At 39.5% G+C, this 14,412-nt stretch overlaps 1 protein-coding gene across 3 annotated transcripts in view; it reads right to left on the bottom strand.

The window, feature by feature from the left end:
* PPFIBP2 (PPFIA binding protein 2) overlaps positions 1-14,412 on the bottom strand; it is a 190,957-nt gene that overhangs the window by 72,822 nt on the left and 103,723 nt on the right. For all 3 annotated transcript variants that reach the window (XM_060262105.1, XM_060262103.1, XM_060262104.1), the window contains one exon: positions 11,358-11,489. In XM_060262105.1, the coding sequence (XP_060118088.1) occupies positions 11,358-11,489 (132 nt within the window). The remainder of the gene's footprint in view (positions 1-11,357; positions 11,490-14,412) is intronic.

Raw genomic sequence — 14,412 nt, 5'->3', positions numbered from 1 at the left:
GTTCAGGAAGTCAAGCAGGAGCCAGGTCACCAATGCAGAATCACAAACTGGAATCAGAAGTCAATGTCCAAAAGTCAAAAGGACAGGGTGCCAAGGAAATCAAGCAGGTCAGGATCGGAAATCAGGAAGGAGCGTGGATGCAAGCCAGAGAATAGACTTTTTGCTTCCACAAGGTTACAAGGTCCTGGGTGGGAGCTATATGGGAGTCTCAATCAGCCTGCTCCCTGGGTGTCAACAGCTGACACTGGTGCCTGGAGAGTGATTGATGGGCCAGCTGCTGTTTGTTCAGCTGAGGAACTGACTGGCAACTCTTCCAGGTCTGTTAACCCTTCCAGCTCCTTCTCATCAGGTTGCCAGCAAGGACCAGTTAACCCTAGACAAATAAGATCTGCGGGTATAAGCTTCTGAGGAAGCATTGAACTTGGAAGCTTATATCTCTGAAATCTTGTTGGTCTGTAAGTTGCTACTGGACAAATCAAGCTGAATGCAGATGTCACATTAGCAATCTTCAAATTGTCTGGAAAACAGAAATGTGCCACAGTTCTCTTCCCCTCTTTCATACCATTTCCCTCCATCCCTTTTTTGGCTTGGGTTACCTAATGCTAACTGGGATTTCCTTCATACCATAGTTTCTAATCCTCAGTTAGCCCAGTTTGTACAAGATGCACAAGAATGAGGAGGAGACACTCTAAATTCTTGGTGCATTCCCAATTCTTCTAACCAGACTAAAATGTTACTTGAACACTGCCTTCAGAGCTATTCCTAGTCACTTTGTAGCCAAGGAATTTGAGGCTGTGCCCCTTTCCCTTCCTCCTACAAAAAGTGCATGAGAGTTCATTTGGTTTGAACCATGTTTAAACATATACATTTTTAGACTGCTTCCCCACATTGCTCATGCCATATGTACTCATAAACTCAGGTCTTTTTTTGAGCAGAAACGCACAGGAACGCAGTTCTGGCTGGCTTGGTATCATGGGGTGTGGCTTAATATGCAAATGAGCTCCTGTATAAAGTAGTCTTTGCTTTTCCGGAGTCAGGGACATTAATTCATCACTTTATCCTCATTCACCCTTCCACTGATATAGTCTATTCAATGTAGAGCTACAGTAGCAGCACATAATAGGTAAAATGACTGTACAGTATTATCACTTGCCTTGCCTTTTCTTTCAAAACATCTGTGTAAGCTTCTAACTTGATTGGGAAAGTGATCTAAATTGCATCTTTCCTCAGTTATTATTACCACCAAGGGATTGAAACAAGAGAAATGTACAGCTGCTGACTGTGAATACTGTAATGAAGTAGCATTTTGAAACAGTGGGTAAGGGAAGTGGTGGTTCAGCTCTGTTCCTCTTTCATTCTTGCAGATGGACATCTTGCAGAATTCTGTAGAGTCAAGTTTCCTCATGGGTGAGATAGTGACCTAGAGCTGTGTGCAAAAAAACTCTTACACTGAAAAGATAGCTATTTCTTTCAGTGCCCATTGCCTGCTGGGAGAGACAACGACAAGGGGTGCCTGAAATCAGCTCCCACCTATGTACCTAGGACAATTCATGTGCAGAGACTTATTTCTGCTTGCAGGTTTTACCTGCTGCATCCTCACACATGTGAAAATAGGTAGAGGCAGAGGAAGGGAAGGAAGCTACATTGAAGAATACAAATAATTGCATTTTAAGACAAATGCTGCATTTGCTCTCTCAGAATGTCTCTGCCTCACTTATGTGGTAATTTTTGCTTCAATATAATCAATACCTGAAAGTTTGTTCCTTCATTCTATAAAAATAAAACTTGCAAATTCAGTGTTTGGTCTTTTAGCTAAGTGAGACATAACCGGGACTGGAAAGGGAATCCATATATTTTATTATAAAAGCAGAGCACATATCTGTCTGAGGGATGCTAAAACCTGCCTCCTCTCTTCCATCAACTTTGTTGTTTTAAGCATCTTTCTTTCACCCAGGCTCACTACCAGGATCACAGCTGAACTGATATAGTGTGCAGCAATGTAAGACAAGGAAGGACCAATAGCAAGTGCACGCACTCATGTTTGCAGTTTCTGTTTAAAAACAGACATCCCCCTTTGCATCACATGTGAGCACATAAAGCTGCCATTGGCCCTTCAAAGTCAGTACAGATTACTCTGATAGGCAGTGTCTACTCATGGTAGAGACCTTTCACATCGCCCACTACTAGGAGATGGCAGAGATTGAACCAGGACCTTCTGCATGCAAAACAGATGCTCGACCACTGAGACATGACCTAACCATGTGAATGGATAGACTGGTAAAAAAATAGATGTGGGTCTTCTGTCACTTCTAGTTTGAATACCTATTAGTGAGACGCCATTTTAAATACTTAACAGGACAGGGCAGTGCTCAGATTAATGCTATGAACTGTATTCCTACTGAGTTTAAAAAATTTAAAAAGCAGTCAGCTCTACAAGCTGGGGGAGGGGGGCGAGGTTAAGGAAGAGACCATATTTGGGTCAGGGGGCTGGAAAATAGAGATAGGAAAGACTGACCATCTACCCCCACAGCAGCTTTATTGACCAAATAGAATTGACTTCTCCTAACAGAAGTTGGGGGAAGTGGAAACACTTCTATTAATAAAACAGCATGTGGGAGATGGTGAAATCTTTCTTCCTCATACAAGAATCCCAATCCAAATGAAAGTATTAAAATATCCAGTTGCTGATCTCCCAAGTAACATGTAGTTAAGCCCTCAGAGCGTTCTTTTCAGTATTTTGCATACTGTTTAGTCAGCTTAAAAAGAATTCTCACAACCCACAATTACACAATGGAATTTGCTACTAATATGTGCTTGAAATTAATTTTTGGGGTCAATGTATTTCATCCTGGCTTCTCCGCCAATGTTATGCAACACATATAATTGATGCATTTAACAGAAGGGAAAATGATGAGGGGAGAAAAGACAGAAAAATACTGTTGTTTTTTAAACAAATCCACCACATATGAGCCAGTTAAAATGTGCATCTCTAAAATGTGGTGCTAAATCTACTGAAGACAACATTGCAACTTAAGCAGAGCTAGAAACAAGTCTTAAAAATAGTTTACATTAGGCATACCATTGTCATTATTCCTCTTCTGTTCAATTTTATCAGCTTAACCAAAGTAGCTTTCAGTCTGACATGTGAGGTGGTTTTTGATCAAACACAGCAAAGGCTTGTTTTATAAATTCCAGAAAGCCTTTACTGAAAAGCTTGTTTAAAGCGTAAGCAATCAAAACATAAGGGATTTCAACATGCATGATGTAGTCTTTATTGTGGCTTTTCCATTCATTTGGTCATGATAGAAGAGAAATAGTGAGCAAAAAAAGTGCCTGTTATATTAAGATTTTCTTATATGAAGGCTTGTAGACAAAAATTTTACCCAAGTCCTAAAGGTACAGAATCTTCCTAAGTACAACTAGTCTATATATGAAATAATTTCAATAGAATTAAATCTTAACTTTAAACGGTATTAAATGTCAAATGCTTCTCAATCTTCCCGGTCCATTTGTGCCCATCATTTGCTGGTGTACTGGCAAGCGGAAGCATAGTTACATCTTATTGATTAGTTTGGTAGTGTGCGGCCTGCTTCCTTTTCCTTACATTTCCATAAGTAAAAGAGTTTGAGCCATTAAGCAAAAGCTGAAAAATCAATGAAGGGATCCAGAACCAGGGATGACTAGATTTCCACACCTTCATCTCAACTAGGATGCAATATCTTTTTATCCCTTGAAATTCAATTATATATTCTTCTGCCAGATTTTGAAAAGCTCCTGTTGATCTCTGGGAATCCAAACAGTAAGGAAACTTCTACCCTTTCCTTTGAACCCTATTATCCTTCAGTATCCATGCAGAATGTGAGCACCTGTGGAAAATATCTTCTTAAATGCCATGGGCATGTACTTCTGTAATTCTGAACTTAAGGATTTTAAAAAAAATGCTTGCATAGTTTTCCTGAGATTTCTGGGTTTTGACTGAGCATGGATAACATGTTTGGGTATTAAAACAAATCCTCTGTGTAGAACACAAGCTACATATTGAGTACACCATCAGAGAACGACAGAATGTAATTCACAGCCAACTCAAGCCTACTTTCATTTAGGACAACAAAGTCTCATTGAATAAGCACCAGAATAGATCTAAATCAAACTGGATTACTGTAACAACCTAGACATATCTTTTGACTTAAGAGCTGTTACAGGAAAGTTTTACACAACTACAATAAAATCCTTCTAAAACTTGTAAAGATTTAAAACTGGAGGCGTAATCAGTCCTATTACTTTGTCCAGATTAAACCATGCTGAGCCAAGAAGAGCAAAATCTGTCTTTTGGTTAAACACTGTCTAATAAAAGCAGACAAATTAATGCCAATCCATCACAGCAAGTCTCCAGTTAGTAGTGTTAAGTTGCTCATTGAAACAGGGCAATGCACAGATTCAAGCTAAGCATTTGCTTCTCATACATCACACCAAGAGCAATTCTTCTGAGCAGGGGTCTCTGTCATTGATTCAATGCTGTCTTGAGGACCGATTGTTGCCATGTTTGGCCTCCTATCTTGAGACTTTCTTTCTTGGATTTTACTATTAATCTCCAACTGCAGTCTACACATCTGTTCTTGAAGTTCACTGATCAGGTTTACTACTGACTATAAAAATAAAGGAAGAAAGAAAATGAAGACTACAGACAGACATAGAAGAAAGCAAAGAAAGTGACTAAACATCTATAATAGCTGGACATGGGAGAAAAAAAGGTAAAGGTAGTCCCCGTGCAAGCACCAGTCATTTTCCGACTCTGGGGTGACATTGCTTTCACAACATTTTCACGGCAGACTTTTTATAGGGTGGTTTGCCATTGCCTTCCCCAGTCATCTACACTTTCCCCCCAGCAAACCGTGTACTCATTTTACCGACCTCAGAAGGATGGAAGGTTGAGTCAACCTCGAGCTGGCTATCTAAAACCAGCTTCCACCAGGATCAAACTCAGGTCTTGAGCAGAGCTTAGGACTGCAGTACTGCAGCTTTACCAATCTGCACCATGGGGCTCCTTAAAAATGGAAATGAACATGGAAAACAGAACCCCAAAAGAGACAACTACAAGATAAGTGATAATTTCCATGTGTAGCACTGCAATCAAATTTTAACCTCTCCTCAAATTTGTAATATCTATCTAGAGTATCAGTTTGCATTCACAGCTAGAAAATTAATTAGGACCTTTTCACACATTGGTTATTTGCCCAAGTTCAATGTTACTGTGAAGCATTTCTCCACAGCATTGTGGTGCATTTGTGCATATTCTGGGTTTTTTTCTTAGCTTTTTTTTACAGACTTTCCCAAAACCGTTTTCTTACAAAATTCTGAGACGATTGCAAGAAAGCTCAGATAGCTTCTGTATGGGTTTTTCCTGGTCCCACAAATACAGAAGCCATTTTTCCCCTTCCCAGCACCAGGGCTTTGGGGATTTTTTTTTTGAACCAGCAGCTAAATATTGTTATATCCTTATAGTGTAAGTCTGTATAATCCCTTCTGAATTCCCCGAACTGTTTAAAACACACACACAACCTCTATCTCTTTTTGCTAGAGACATATGCTTGTACTCTTGTATCTCTACCACTAATAGGAATAGAGTCTTAACAAGCTCCCACAGCTTCTTCCCTTTTCCTGTTTCCTTCTCTGCCTTCTCACCCAACAGCCAACCGACATTTATTTCTGACTTCAGCTTTCCCTCTTCTCTCCCAGCAGCTGCTTAGGAATACTATGGAACAGGTGAGTGGTGCTGGCCACTGGACTAGGCCCACTTGTATGGTAGGGAACCCTCAGGGATTTGTGTGTGGGGGGCACCTCACTTTCCCTTGTATCCTCCTTCACATACTAATTTTCTCTTTCCCTCCCCTTGCAACTCCTATATCCTCTTCCCTTTCCCTAACCCCCTCCCTTTTATTCACAGAAATGAATCTACTGCAGTGATATAGTTGCCTATTAATAGACACTGAGAGAATCTGTTTTGTAAAGCAACAAGCATTCCTTTTACTGATTTAGGGTTTTTATCCCCTTCCCCCATGTTTTTCCCCCAAGATTTCAGATTTTTCTGCAAACCTGGGGCAATGTTCAGGTTTGTAGAAAGATCTGTTTTGCCTGTTCACAACTCCACTCACCAAAATTTAAGTATCCTCAGATCTGGTCATTGCGGCTACTAGAATATACAAGTGGGAACCCACAAGGACTTGCAGGAGGCATCTCACTTTCCTCTCCCCCACTATTTCTTCTTTCCCTTTCCTGAAAGCCTCCACAGCCAATCTCCCCTTTTTCTATTTCCTTTCCCCCCTTGCCATACAGTAGCCAACCCACATTTATCTGCCCCCTTGACTTCAGGTTTCACTCTCCAACACTGTAGCCTCTAGGAAAACTATGGTCCACTTCTGCACTACTGGCCACTGGGTCAGGTCTTTCTGCATGACAGAGAGCCCTTAAGAACTTTTAGGAGGGCACCTTACTTTTCTTTGTATCCCTCTTCCCGCACTATTTCCCCTTTCCATCCTCCTATCAACCTTCATATCCTCTCCCCTTTCCCTGCCTCATTCTTGCCTTCTCAGACATTCACCAATCTTCCTTTTTCTGCCTCCTGTATTTAGCCATATTTATTATTTATTTACTTCCCTTATACCCAATCTTGTTCCACAGTGGGGACCAAAGCAACTTACATTTTTCTCCTCACAAAAACTTGGGGGGGGGGGTAGGCTAAAGTCCGTGGCTGGCCCAAAATCACCCAGTGAGTTTCCACATAAGATGACTTGAACCTGGGTCTCCAAGACTACTCTGAAGCTCTAACTGCTACACCAAACTGACTTTCATAGGTTGGCTGCAGTAGAAGAGTTGCAAGCACCCAGGCCTAGGTGTGACATGTAAGTTGGGAAGTATCAAGTCACCCAGTGATTGCTATCAGATCTGGCACCAATGAATTCTCCCTCAAAGGCCAAAACAGCCCTGGAGTGGACTCCGCCCTCTCCCCTTGCCTTTTACTCACAGAACCAAGCCTTGGAACACTGTGGTTGCCTAGCAATAAGCACTGAAGGAATCCATTTGTTAAAGCTACAAGTGCCCCTTTTATCATTTGGAGCTTTTAAAAATCTATTTCCCCCTCTTTTAGATTTCAAATTTTTTGTTGTTCATGTTTGTAGATCTGTCTTGCCTGTTCACAGCTCCTGTCACTGGATTTATGTATCCTCATATATGGTTGATTTTGCTAATAGCACATAGATTATGATGATTTTTTTAAATAAATAAAAACTGGGAATTTACAGAATCTGATGCAAAGATTGTTATAATGACATTCAATAGCCACATAAAACAAACTTCAAAAGCTCAAATCGTGAAGACAGAATGTGTGTGCTCATACCCATCCTCTACCAGGTGACTGAGACAGGGAAACTGCAGACAAACTTGCCATGTGGAAGCCCCACTGCTTTTGTGCTTTATCAGCAATTGCAGCAGGAACAGGGAAACCAAAGAAGCTTGCCACAGTATGGAAAACACCTAGAACTGCTATGATTTACGACCATGAAACATCACACAGAAAACCAAGCACAGCAGCCAAAGAAATGCTCAGAGTGGGTTGGGGTGCTATCTTCACTTACTTTCAAGCAGACCAAAACACCATCCCACCTCTTTTTCAGTGGATGAAAACCACCTTGGGATAGGATCAGGCTCACAACAATGCTGTAAAAGGTTCCTTTTGAAAATGGTTCATGCTCACAGCTGTCTCAGCAATACAGCACTGGTGAGCTCAGGGTTCAGCTGCTGGAGAAAGCTGGAAATGGGTCTGAGCATGGCTTGATGGGAATAGCCTGCCTCCTATATTCCCTTCTAGGCTTGGGCAAGTCAGAGCTGTTTATGGAGCTGGAGTGGGAGGAAAAAGTTTTCTCTTTTGCCACTTCTGAAGGCCCCCTCCCAACCCTATCTCAAGTGCCTGCCTCAGAAGTGCCTGCTGGCCTGGCTTGTGTCTCTCAGCTCCACATATATGTCTGGCCTGGATAAGGCAAGGAGATGGAAATAGATTAGTCCACTTGGTAGTGACTGATGGCTGGCTATAATGATTTCACAGAGTGAATACCTAGTTCAAACTTTTTACAAATAGTTTGTACAGAAATTATAAAACTCGACAGTGAATGGACCACAGGCTAAATTTAGCCTTGCATTCATCTGAAATGAAGTCACCCACTTCATTGCGGTCACTCTTTGAGTACTGAATTGAAGCATGCCTAGTACTTTTAAACAAAACAAACAAAACAGTGGGAATGGTGAACTTTAGGACCACCAGAATGGCCTGACTGCTTAGCAGGCATCATTGGGCCATAGCTTTATTAAACACTGGCATGCCACTGACTAAACTGTCCATTGGTGGTGCTGATCATGTGCCACTCCTACCCTGGTGCATGGAAAACATAAAACTTCAAGGGACCAAAATCAACAACATAGAGTTTAAGATTATGGCGTTCGCGGATGATCTTGTAATTACTTTGGAACAACCCTCTTCCTCGATTGTTCCTCTAAAGCAGCGATTAAGTGAGTTTGGAAGGGTATCCGGATTTAGATTGAATGTTGCCAAGACCAAAATTTTAACGAAAAACATGGTGAAGAATCAAATTGAAGTATTAGAGCACCTTTCAGGGTTTAAGCACGAAAAAAAGATAAAGTACTTGGGAATCTATTTCACGAGTGATTTAAAGTCCTTATATAGAGACAATTATGAAAAAATATTGAAGGAAATTCGTAATGACCTAATCAACTGGAAAGATCTTCAAATTTCACTTTTAGGTAGAATTGCTACAATAAAAATGAATACTCTTCCGAGGGTCTTATTCCTGTTTCAAACAATCCCAATTATTTTACCTACCGTAAATCATTTTTCCAACAACTCAACTCCATGATTAAGACGTTTATCTGGCAAGGTAAAAAGCCTAGAATTAAACTGAAAGTTTTACAAGATAGTAAACTAAGAGGTGGTCTAGCCCTACCTGATTGGAACTTGTACTACAAGGCTTCCTGTATTGCATGGTTGAGAGTTTGGTGTAAGTTGGATAATAGAAAATTACTGACTATTGAAGGGGCCGGCCTGGGCGAAGGCTGGCACAGCTATATGTGGTATCGCGCACCGGTCAAAACTGGCCGCTTTTTTAGACATGAAATAAGAAGATCTTTATACAAGGTTTGGGACGAAATCAAAGATCAATATACCTATACTCCAAAGTGGCTTTCTCCGATAGAAGCTTTGACTCACCCAAACTTGTACAATTGGGACAATCTACAAGATTACACCTACTTGTTGAATGACCAGAATGAACTGATTGAGGAGGAGCTTCCTAAGCTAAGTTGGTGGCTTCAGTGTCAAATTAAATCATGATTTCGTAAGGACAAGGAAAAAGGCTTTACGAATACGCCGATGGAATTAGATCTTATCTTAGATTCTAAACAGAAGACAATCTCTAAAGTGTATGATTGGCTACTACAAATCAAGATGCAAGATGAGGTGGTGAAAGAAGCATGGATATGTTGGTTGAAGGATTTTGGTTACAGCATAGATTTGGAAGAATGGGAAAAATTATGGAAGCAGAACTTAAAATTGATTAAGCCAGCAGAATTGAAAGAAAACTTATATAAAATGGTATATAGATGGTATCTCACACCAGACAGGTTGGCAAAAATTTACCCCACATATTCCAATAAATGTTGGAAATGTCATGAAGCTAAAGGGTCTCTGTTTCATATATGGTGGCAATGCAAAGAGGCTAAAAAATATTGGTCACAAGTTAACATTTGGATTCAAAAAATTTTGGAAATACAAATTAACCACGTACCGGAACTCTATTTGTTAAATATTTGTAGACAAAACTTACCTCTGTCCAAATTGAAATTGTTGTTGTATATAGTTACTACTGCCAGAATAGCATATGCTAAATATTGGAAAAGTGATAAAACCTCCAATAGGGATGAATTTATTAACAAGTTGCTGGGCGCTGCAGAATCTGATTTAATGTCCGTAAGATTAAGAAATGGTAATGTACAAAAATGTCAAGAGGCTTGGGATCCTGTTTATAAATGGGTTAAAAGTAGAGGCTTTACATTGGAGTAATCATGTTTTTGCTTTTTCTTTGATATTTAAACCTCTCCACCTCCCAGTGGTATGGCTGTGTTTAGGTGTAAATGTTAGTTGTTTGTATGTAGATGTCTTAATGTGATTTGTTAGGAATGTATGATTTTTTCCTTCTTTTTGTTCTTGTATGTCATGCTTTTTATTTTATTTTCTATGTATACTCATTTTTCTTAATAAAAACTCTTTCAAAAAAAAAGGAAAACATAAAACTTACTTACACATTTGTCACCATGCAGAAATATTGAAGTAAAACATGCCAGTGAGGCCATTTCAACCCCAAAATTATTAGAGCACAATAAATAATAACAAGTAAGTATGGATGTGTGAGAAACGTCTTACTGATTTAACATTGCCATTACTCTCACAGAAAAAAAAACCAGTGGATGTAGGTTTCTTCTGGACTGTAATTAAAAATCATAAATGCTGATTTTTTTTGCTTCTTTTGAAAGCATATTTGTATATGAAGAGGGACCCCTGAATAATTATGAACACCCTATAATAATAAATGAAAATATGGTTTTTGTGCCTTCAGAAGAGAATGTCTGATGCAATATTTGAAGCAGCTGTAACTTAAAACCAGACAGCCCAAATGTGTGTGAGTCACAAATGTGTATTGATAACAGACAGGCCTTGCTGGGAAGCTTCTTGCTGAAAGCTGATAGCAGACTCATACAGGAAGGTGGGGCATTTGAATAGATAAGGCTGGTGGGCTTGTCTGCTTGTTTTGAGCTGTGAATAAAAATGGTCAGAAGGCTGATGATTTTAACTTAGTCATTTTGGGCTTATGCTGACAAGTTCTACTTTGATATCAAAGTAAAATATCTCGTTTCAAACCAAGCAATGTGTGGGGCTTCGTTATTTTCCTGCTACATATTAATTCAAGCCTTTAACAAATGGGAATATACATGAAAGCTTAACTCATTCCTTGCCCAATTTTCCACCCTTCACCACCCACTACTTATGTTGCAGCAAAGATTCTAGATAGGGGCTTGCTGTGCTTAGAGCATATTGAGGTCCTGAGGTGCGAGGAAAGCTACTGCTAGAGAGAACAGGAAAGAAGTTGGATGGAACAGTAAGTGTCTTTTCACTACTCTGGTACCATAAGTCCAGTACTCTTTACCTTGCAAAGGTAAAATAGAGGCCAGGCTTTGAAGATATGCCGTGGAAGTGAAATGAGCTGAACTCAAAAACAGAACAAAGTAAGGCTTACTTCAGCTTTGCTCTGCTTCTCTTCATACTCGCTCTGTTCCTTTTCCATCCCAACCAGCTTAATCTTCAGGTCTGAAACTTCTGCCATTAGGTCCAATTTCTGTGTTTCCAGCAATGTGCGACTCAGCAACTCCTGCAAAAAAAAAAAAATGAACTCTTGCTTTCACCCCACCATTTACCAAAAAGGCCCTAGACCCCTGCTTAACCATTCATTTGCAATATTCAATGATCTATAAAATGTTACTTAAGAATCATAGAGCCACATTTGGTAGAAAGAATGAAATCTATGCTTGTTACCATTAAGAAAGGTAACTATGTAAGAAGATTTTGGAGAAATAAAGGTAAAGGTAGTCCCCTGTGCAAGCACCAGTCGTTTTCAACTCTGGGGTGACGTTGCTTTCACAATGTTTTCACGGCAGATTTTTTACGGGGTGGTTTGCCATTGCCTTCCCCAGTCATCTACACTTCTCCCCCCGCTGCAAGCTGGGTACTCATTTTACTGACCTCAGAAGGATGGAAGGCTGAGTCAACCTTGAGCCGGCTACCTGAAACCAGCTTCCGCTGGAATCGAACTCAGGTCGAGAGCAGAGGGCTCAGACTGCAGTACTGCAGCTTTACCACTCTGCACCACAGGGCTTTTATTTGGGGAAATACAGAGAGTTTAAAAACATCAAAAGGGAAGGCACTTCCAAGTTTACTGTAAAATAGAGTTGTTTCGCCATGGCAGATTAGTTTACCGTATGCCAATTTTTAATTCTGGAGAAAAAGCTGAGGCAAACTTTGCTAGCCTTTCAAAATACCTGTAAATGGTTTTGTGTACTTGTTTCCTACACTTTATTGCTTATAAGTTACATGTCATCCTTTCTCCTTAAAAAAAACCCCCAGAAAGCACCAACTGCTTAGTCACATCCCCTTTACAACTGTCTTTCCACCCCCAAGCTGCTTTCCTCCCTGCAGAGGCAAAGGATAGTTGATCTTACAGCATAAGGAAATAAAGTGATAGTGAGTAAAAGAACTGGGTTATTACTGTCATCTAGCAGCCTTATAGATGACAGTTGCCTCTGTACTGTAAATACCCTATTCACAAGTTACAGTGAGCACACATACAAGCCATTTACAGCACACACTTGGTTTTTCTTTATATGATCACTGAGTAATTCTCATGCTACATTCAACACGTGCGTATATAAACATGTGATTTAAACTCTACATTTATCCAGGGACTGGTCCCCAGTTCCATTTTTCATCAATGCCCTAGAAATAGAAATGCATATTAAATAATGCAACATGAGTGAACACCACATTTATGGAATATGCAGAGTTTCTCCAGTATAAATCCATTGATTTCTGGAATAACTCTACATAGGACTGATCTGTCAATGGTGCAAATATATGCAATAAGAGAAGTTTAACACAATAACTCCAGCATCTGGCTCATACATACATACTCATCATTTGACAGCATGCCATTTCCATCCTTACAAACAGAAGGAAAAGGCCAAGTTATATTTCAGTGGTGCTGTTCTAATTTTAAACAGATGAGGCTGCGGTCCAGAAAGTATACTGAACTAAAATTATATAAAAGTACAGCTTAAAGAAAATAACATACTGCACTTGCTAACACATGGAAGTAATTATTTCCATCTTCAAGCGGATGACTACATTCAAGAGTTAATTAGTGGAATATGACCTACTTTGTTATGAGGAAATTACAGAGTATTTCAGCAGTATGATGCAATTCAAACAAAGCTTGAATAAATATGGACTTGCACAAAGCAAAAGTTTAAATTTGCATTATTGCTTTTGAAGTGAAGAGATAATATGTGTCATATGCAGGGCTGAATTTTGGATACATGAGGATCTTTAAAACAGAGTGCCGCAAAGAGGAAGCCATACAAAATATGATTGGTATTGTTTACTATGTTTTAAGGATGTCACTTTTTTATTCCTACATATGCTATTTTCTAGAGATCAAAGTAGGTAGAAAATTCCTTCTAAAGTTGCAGATTCATATCTATAAATCATACATAAAACATTACATGGCGTCCAACACAAGCAGAAATACTGCCACGTATTAGGTCTGAATTTTGTTACTACTTATGGATATATTTCTAAGCCACAGAGGGAGAAGTTATCACATTCACTGTTGAACTGAAGGAATGGAATCTAAGCATAAATGAAAACATTACTGAGCAGCAGCAAAGATTCTTCTTTAGATATCTAAATTCAACTCTAGAATTGTTTACAGTTTTTGAGGAAGTGAATTAACACAGCCTTATAGCTTGAAATGTATAGTTCATAAGTATGATAGTTTAAATATATATTTTAGATATATTATATATATTAAAATATATACACACACGCAAACACACAGAGAGGCAACTAGTGTGAGCAGCTCCCCCTTTGAACAAGTAGAAAATCATGACATACAATGAAGCAGAAGAGTTGTAAAAGGAGACTTCTCCCTTTACACAGGCAGCATTTCACCCACAGCTGATAGAAAATGTACTGCTGAAAATGCTGGTGCCTTTCATCCCTTAGTTAAAGCAACTCAGAAATCATAAGGATAGAGTCCTACCTGATTAGCAAAATTCAGCAAAGATCACCCATAGTACAAGGGCAGCATTTTACAAGAGTTGTATGGCAGCTGTGGTAGAAACAGGATATTCACTTAAGTGAAAACACAGCTGAGAATGTGGCTGGCTTGCACCATTTCAAGATTGCATAGTAATAGGCAGGGCCTTGTAGACTTCCAGTTCAGTGTTTATACATTATGAAGCCTATGAAAAACAAAACACACTGAACTTGAAAGATGACTGGCTCTTTGGATTTTTAGTCACTTGCACGTAACTTAAGGAATAATTTCAGGTATAGCTCACCAGGGCTGAAGCCCCAAACCTATTTTCATTGATGGAGATAATGCAACAGAGATCTGAACATGAGCAAAAGGCATTGCCACTGAATAATCTCAACCAACCTATGCTATTGGAAGTGGAAGAGGATTTCTGTAACTGAAGATGTAGCATCTATCCAGAAAACATGACTTGAAAAATGAA

Source organism: Heteronotia binoei, chromosome 21 (assembly GCF_032191835.1).
Source record: "Heteronotia binoei isolate CCM8104 ecotype False Entrance Well chromosome 21, APGP_CSIRO_Hbin_v1, whole genome shotgun sequence".
Taxonomy (NCBI): Eukaryota; Metazoa; Chordata; class Lepidosauria; order Squamata; family Gekkonidae; genus Heteronotia; species Heteronotia binoei.
The sequence above is the reverse complement of the archived record's forward strand: the minus strand, read 5'-3'. Positions and strand labels throughout refer to the sequence as shown.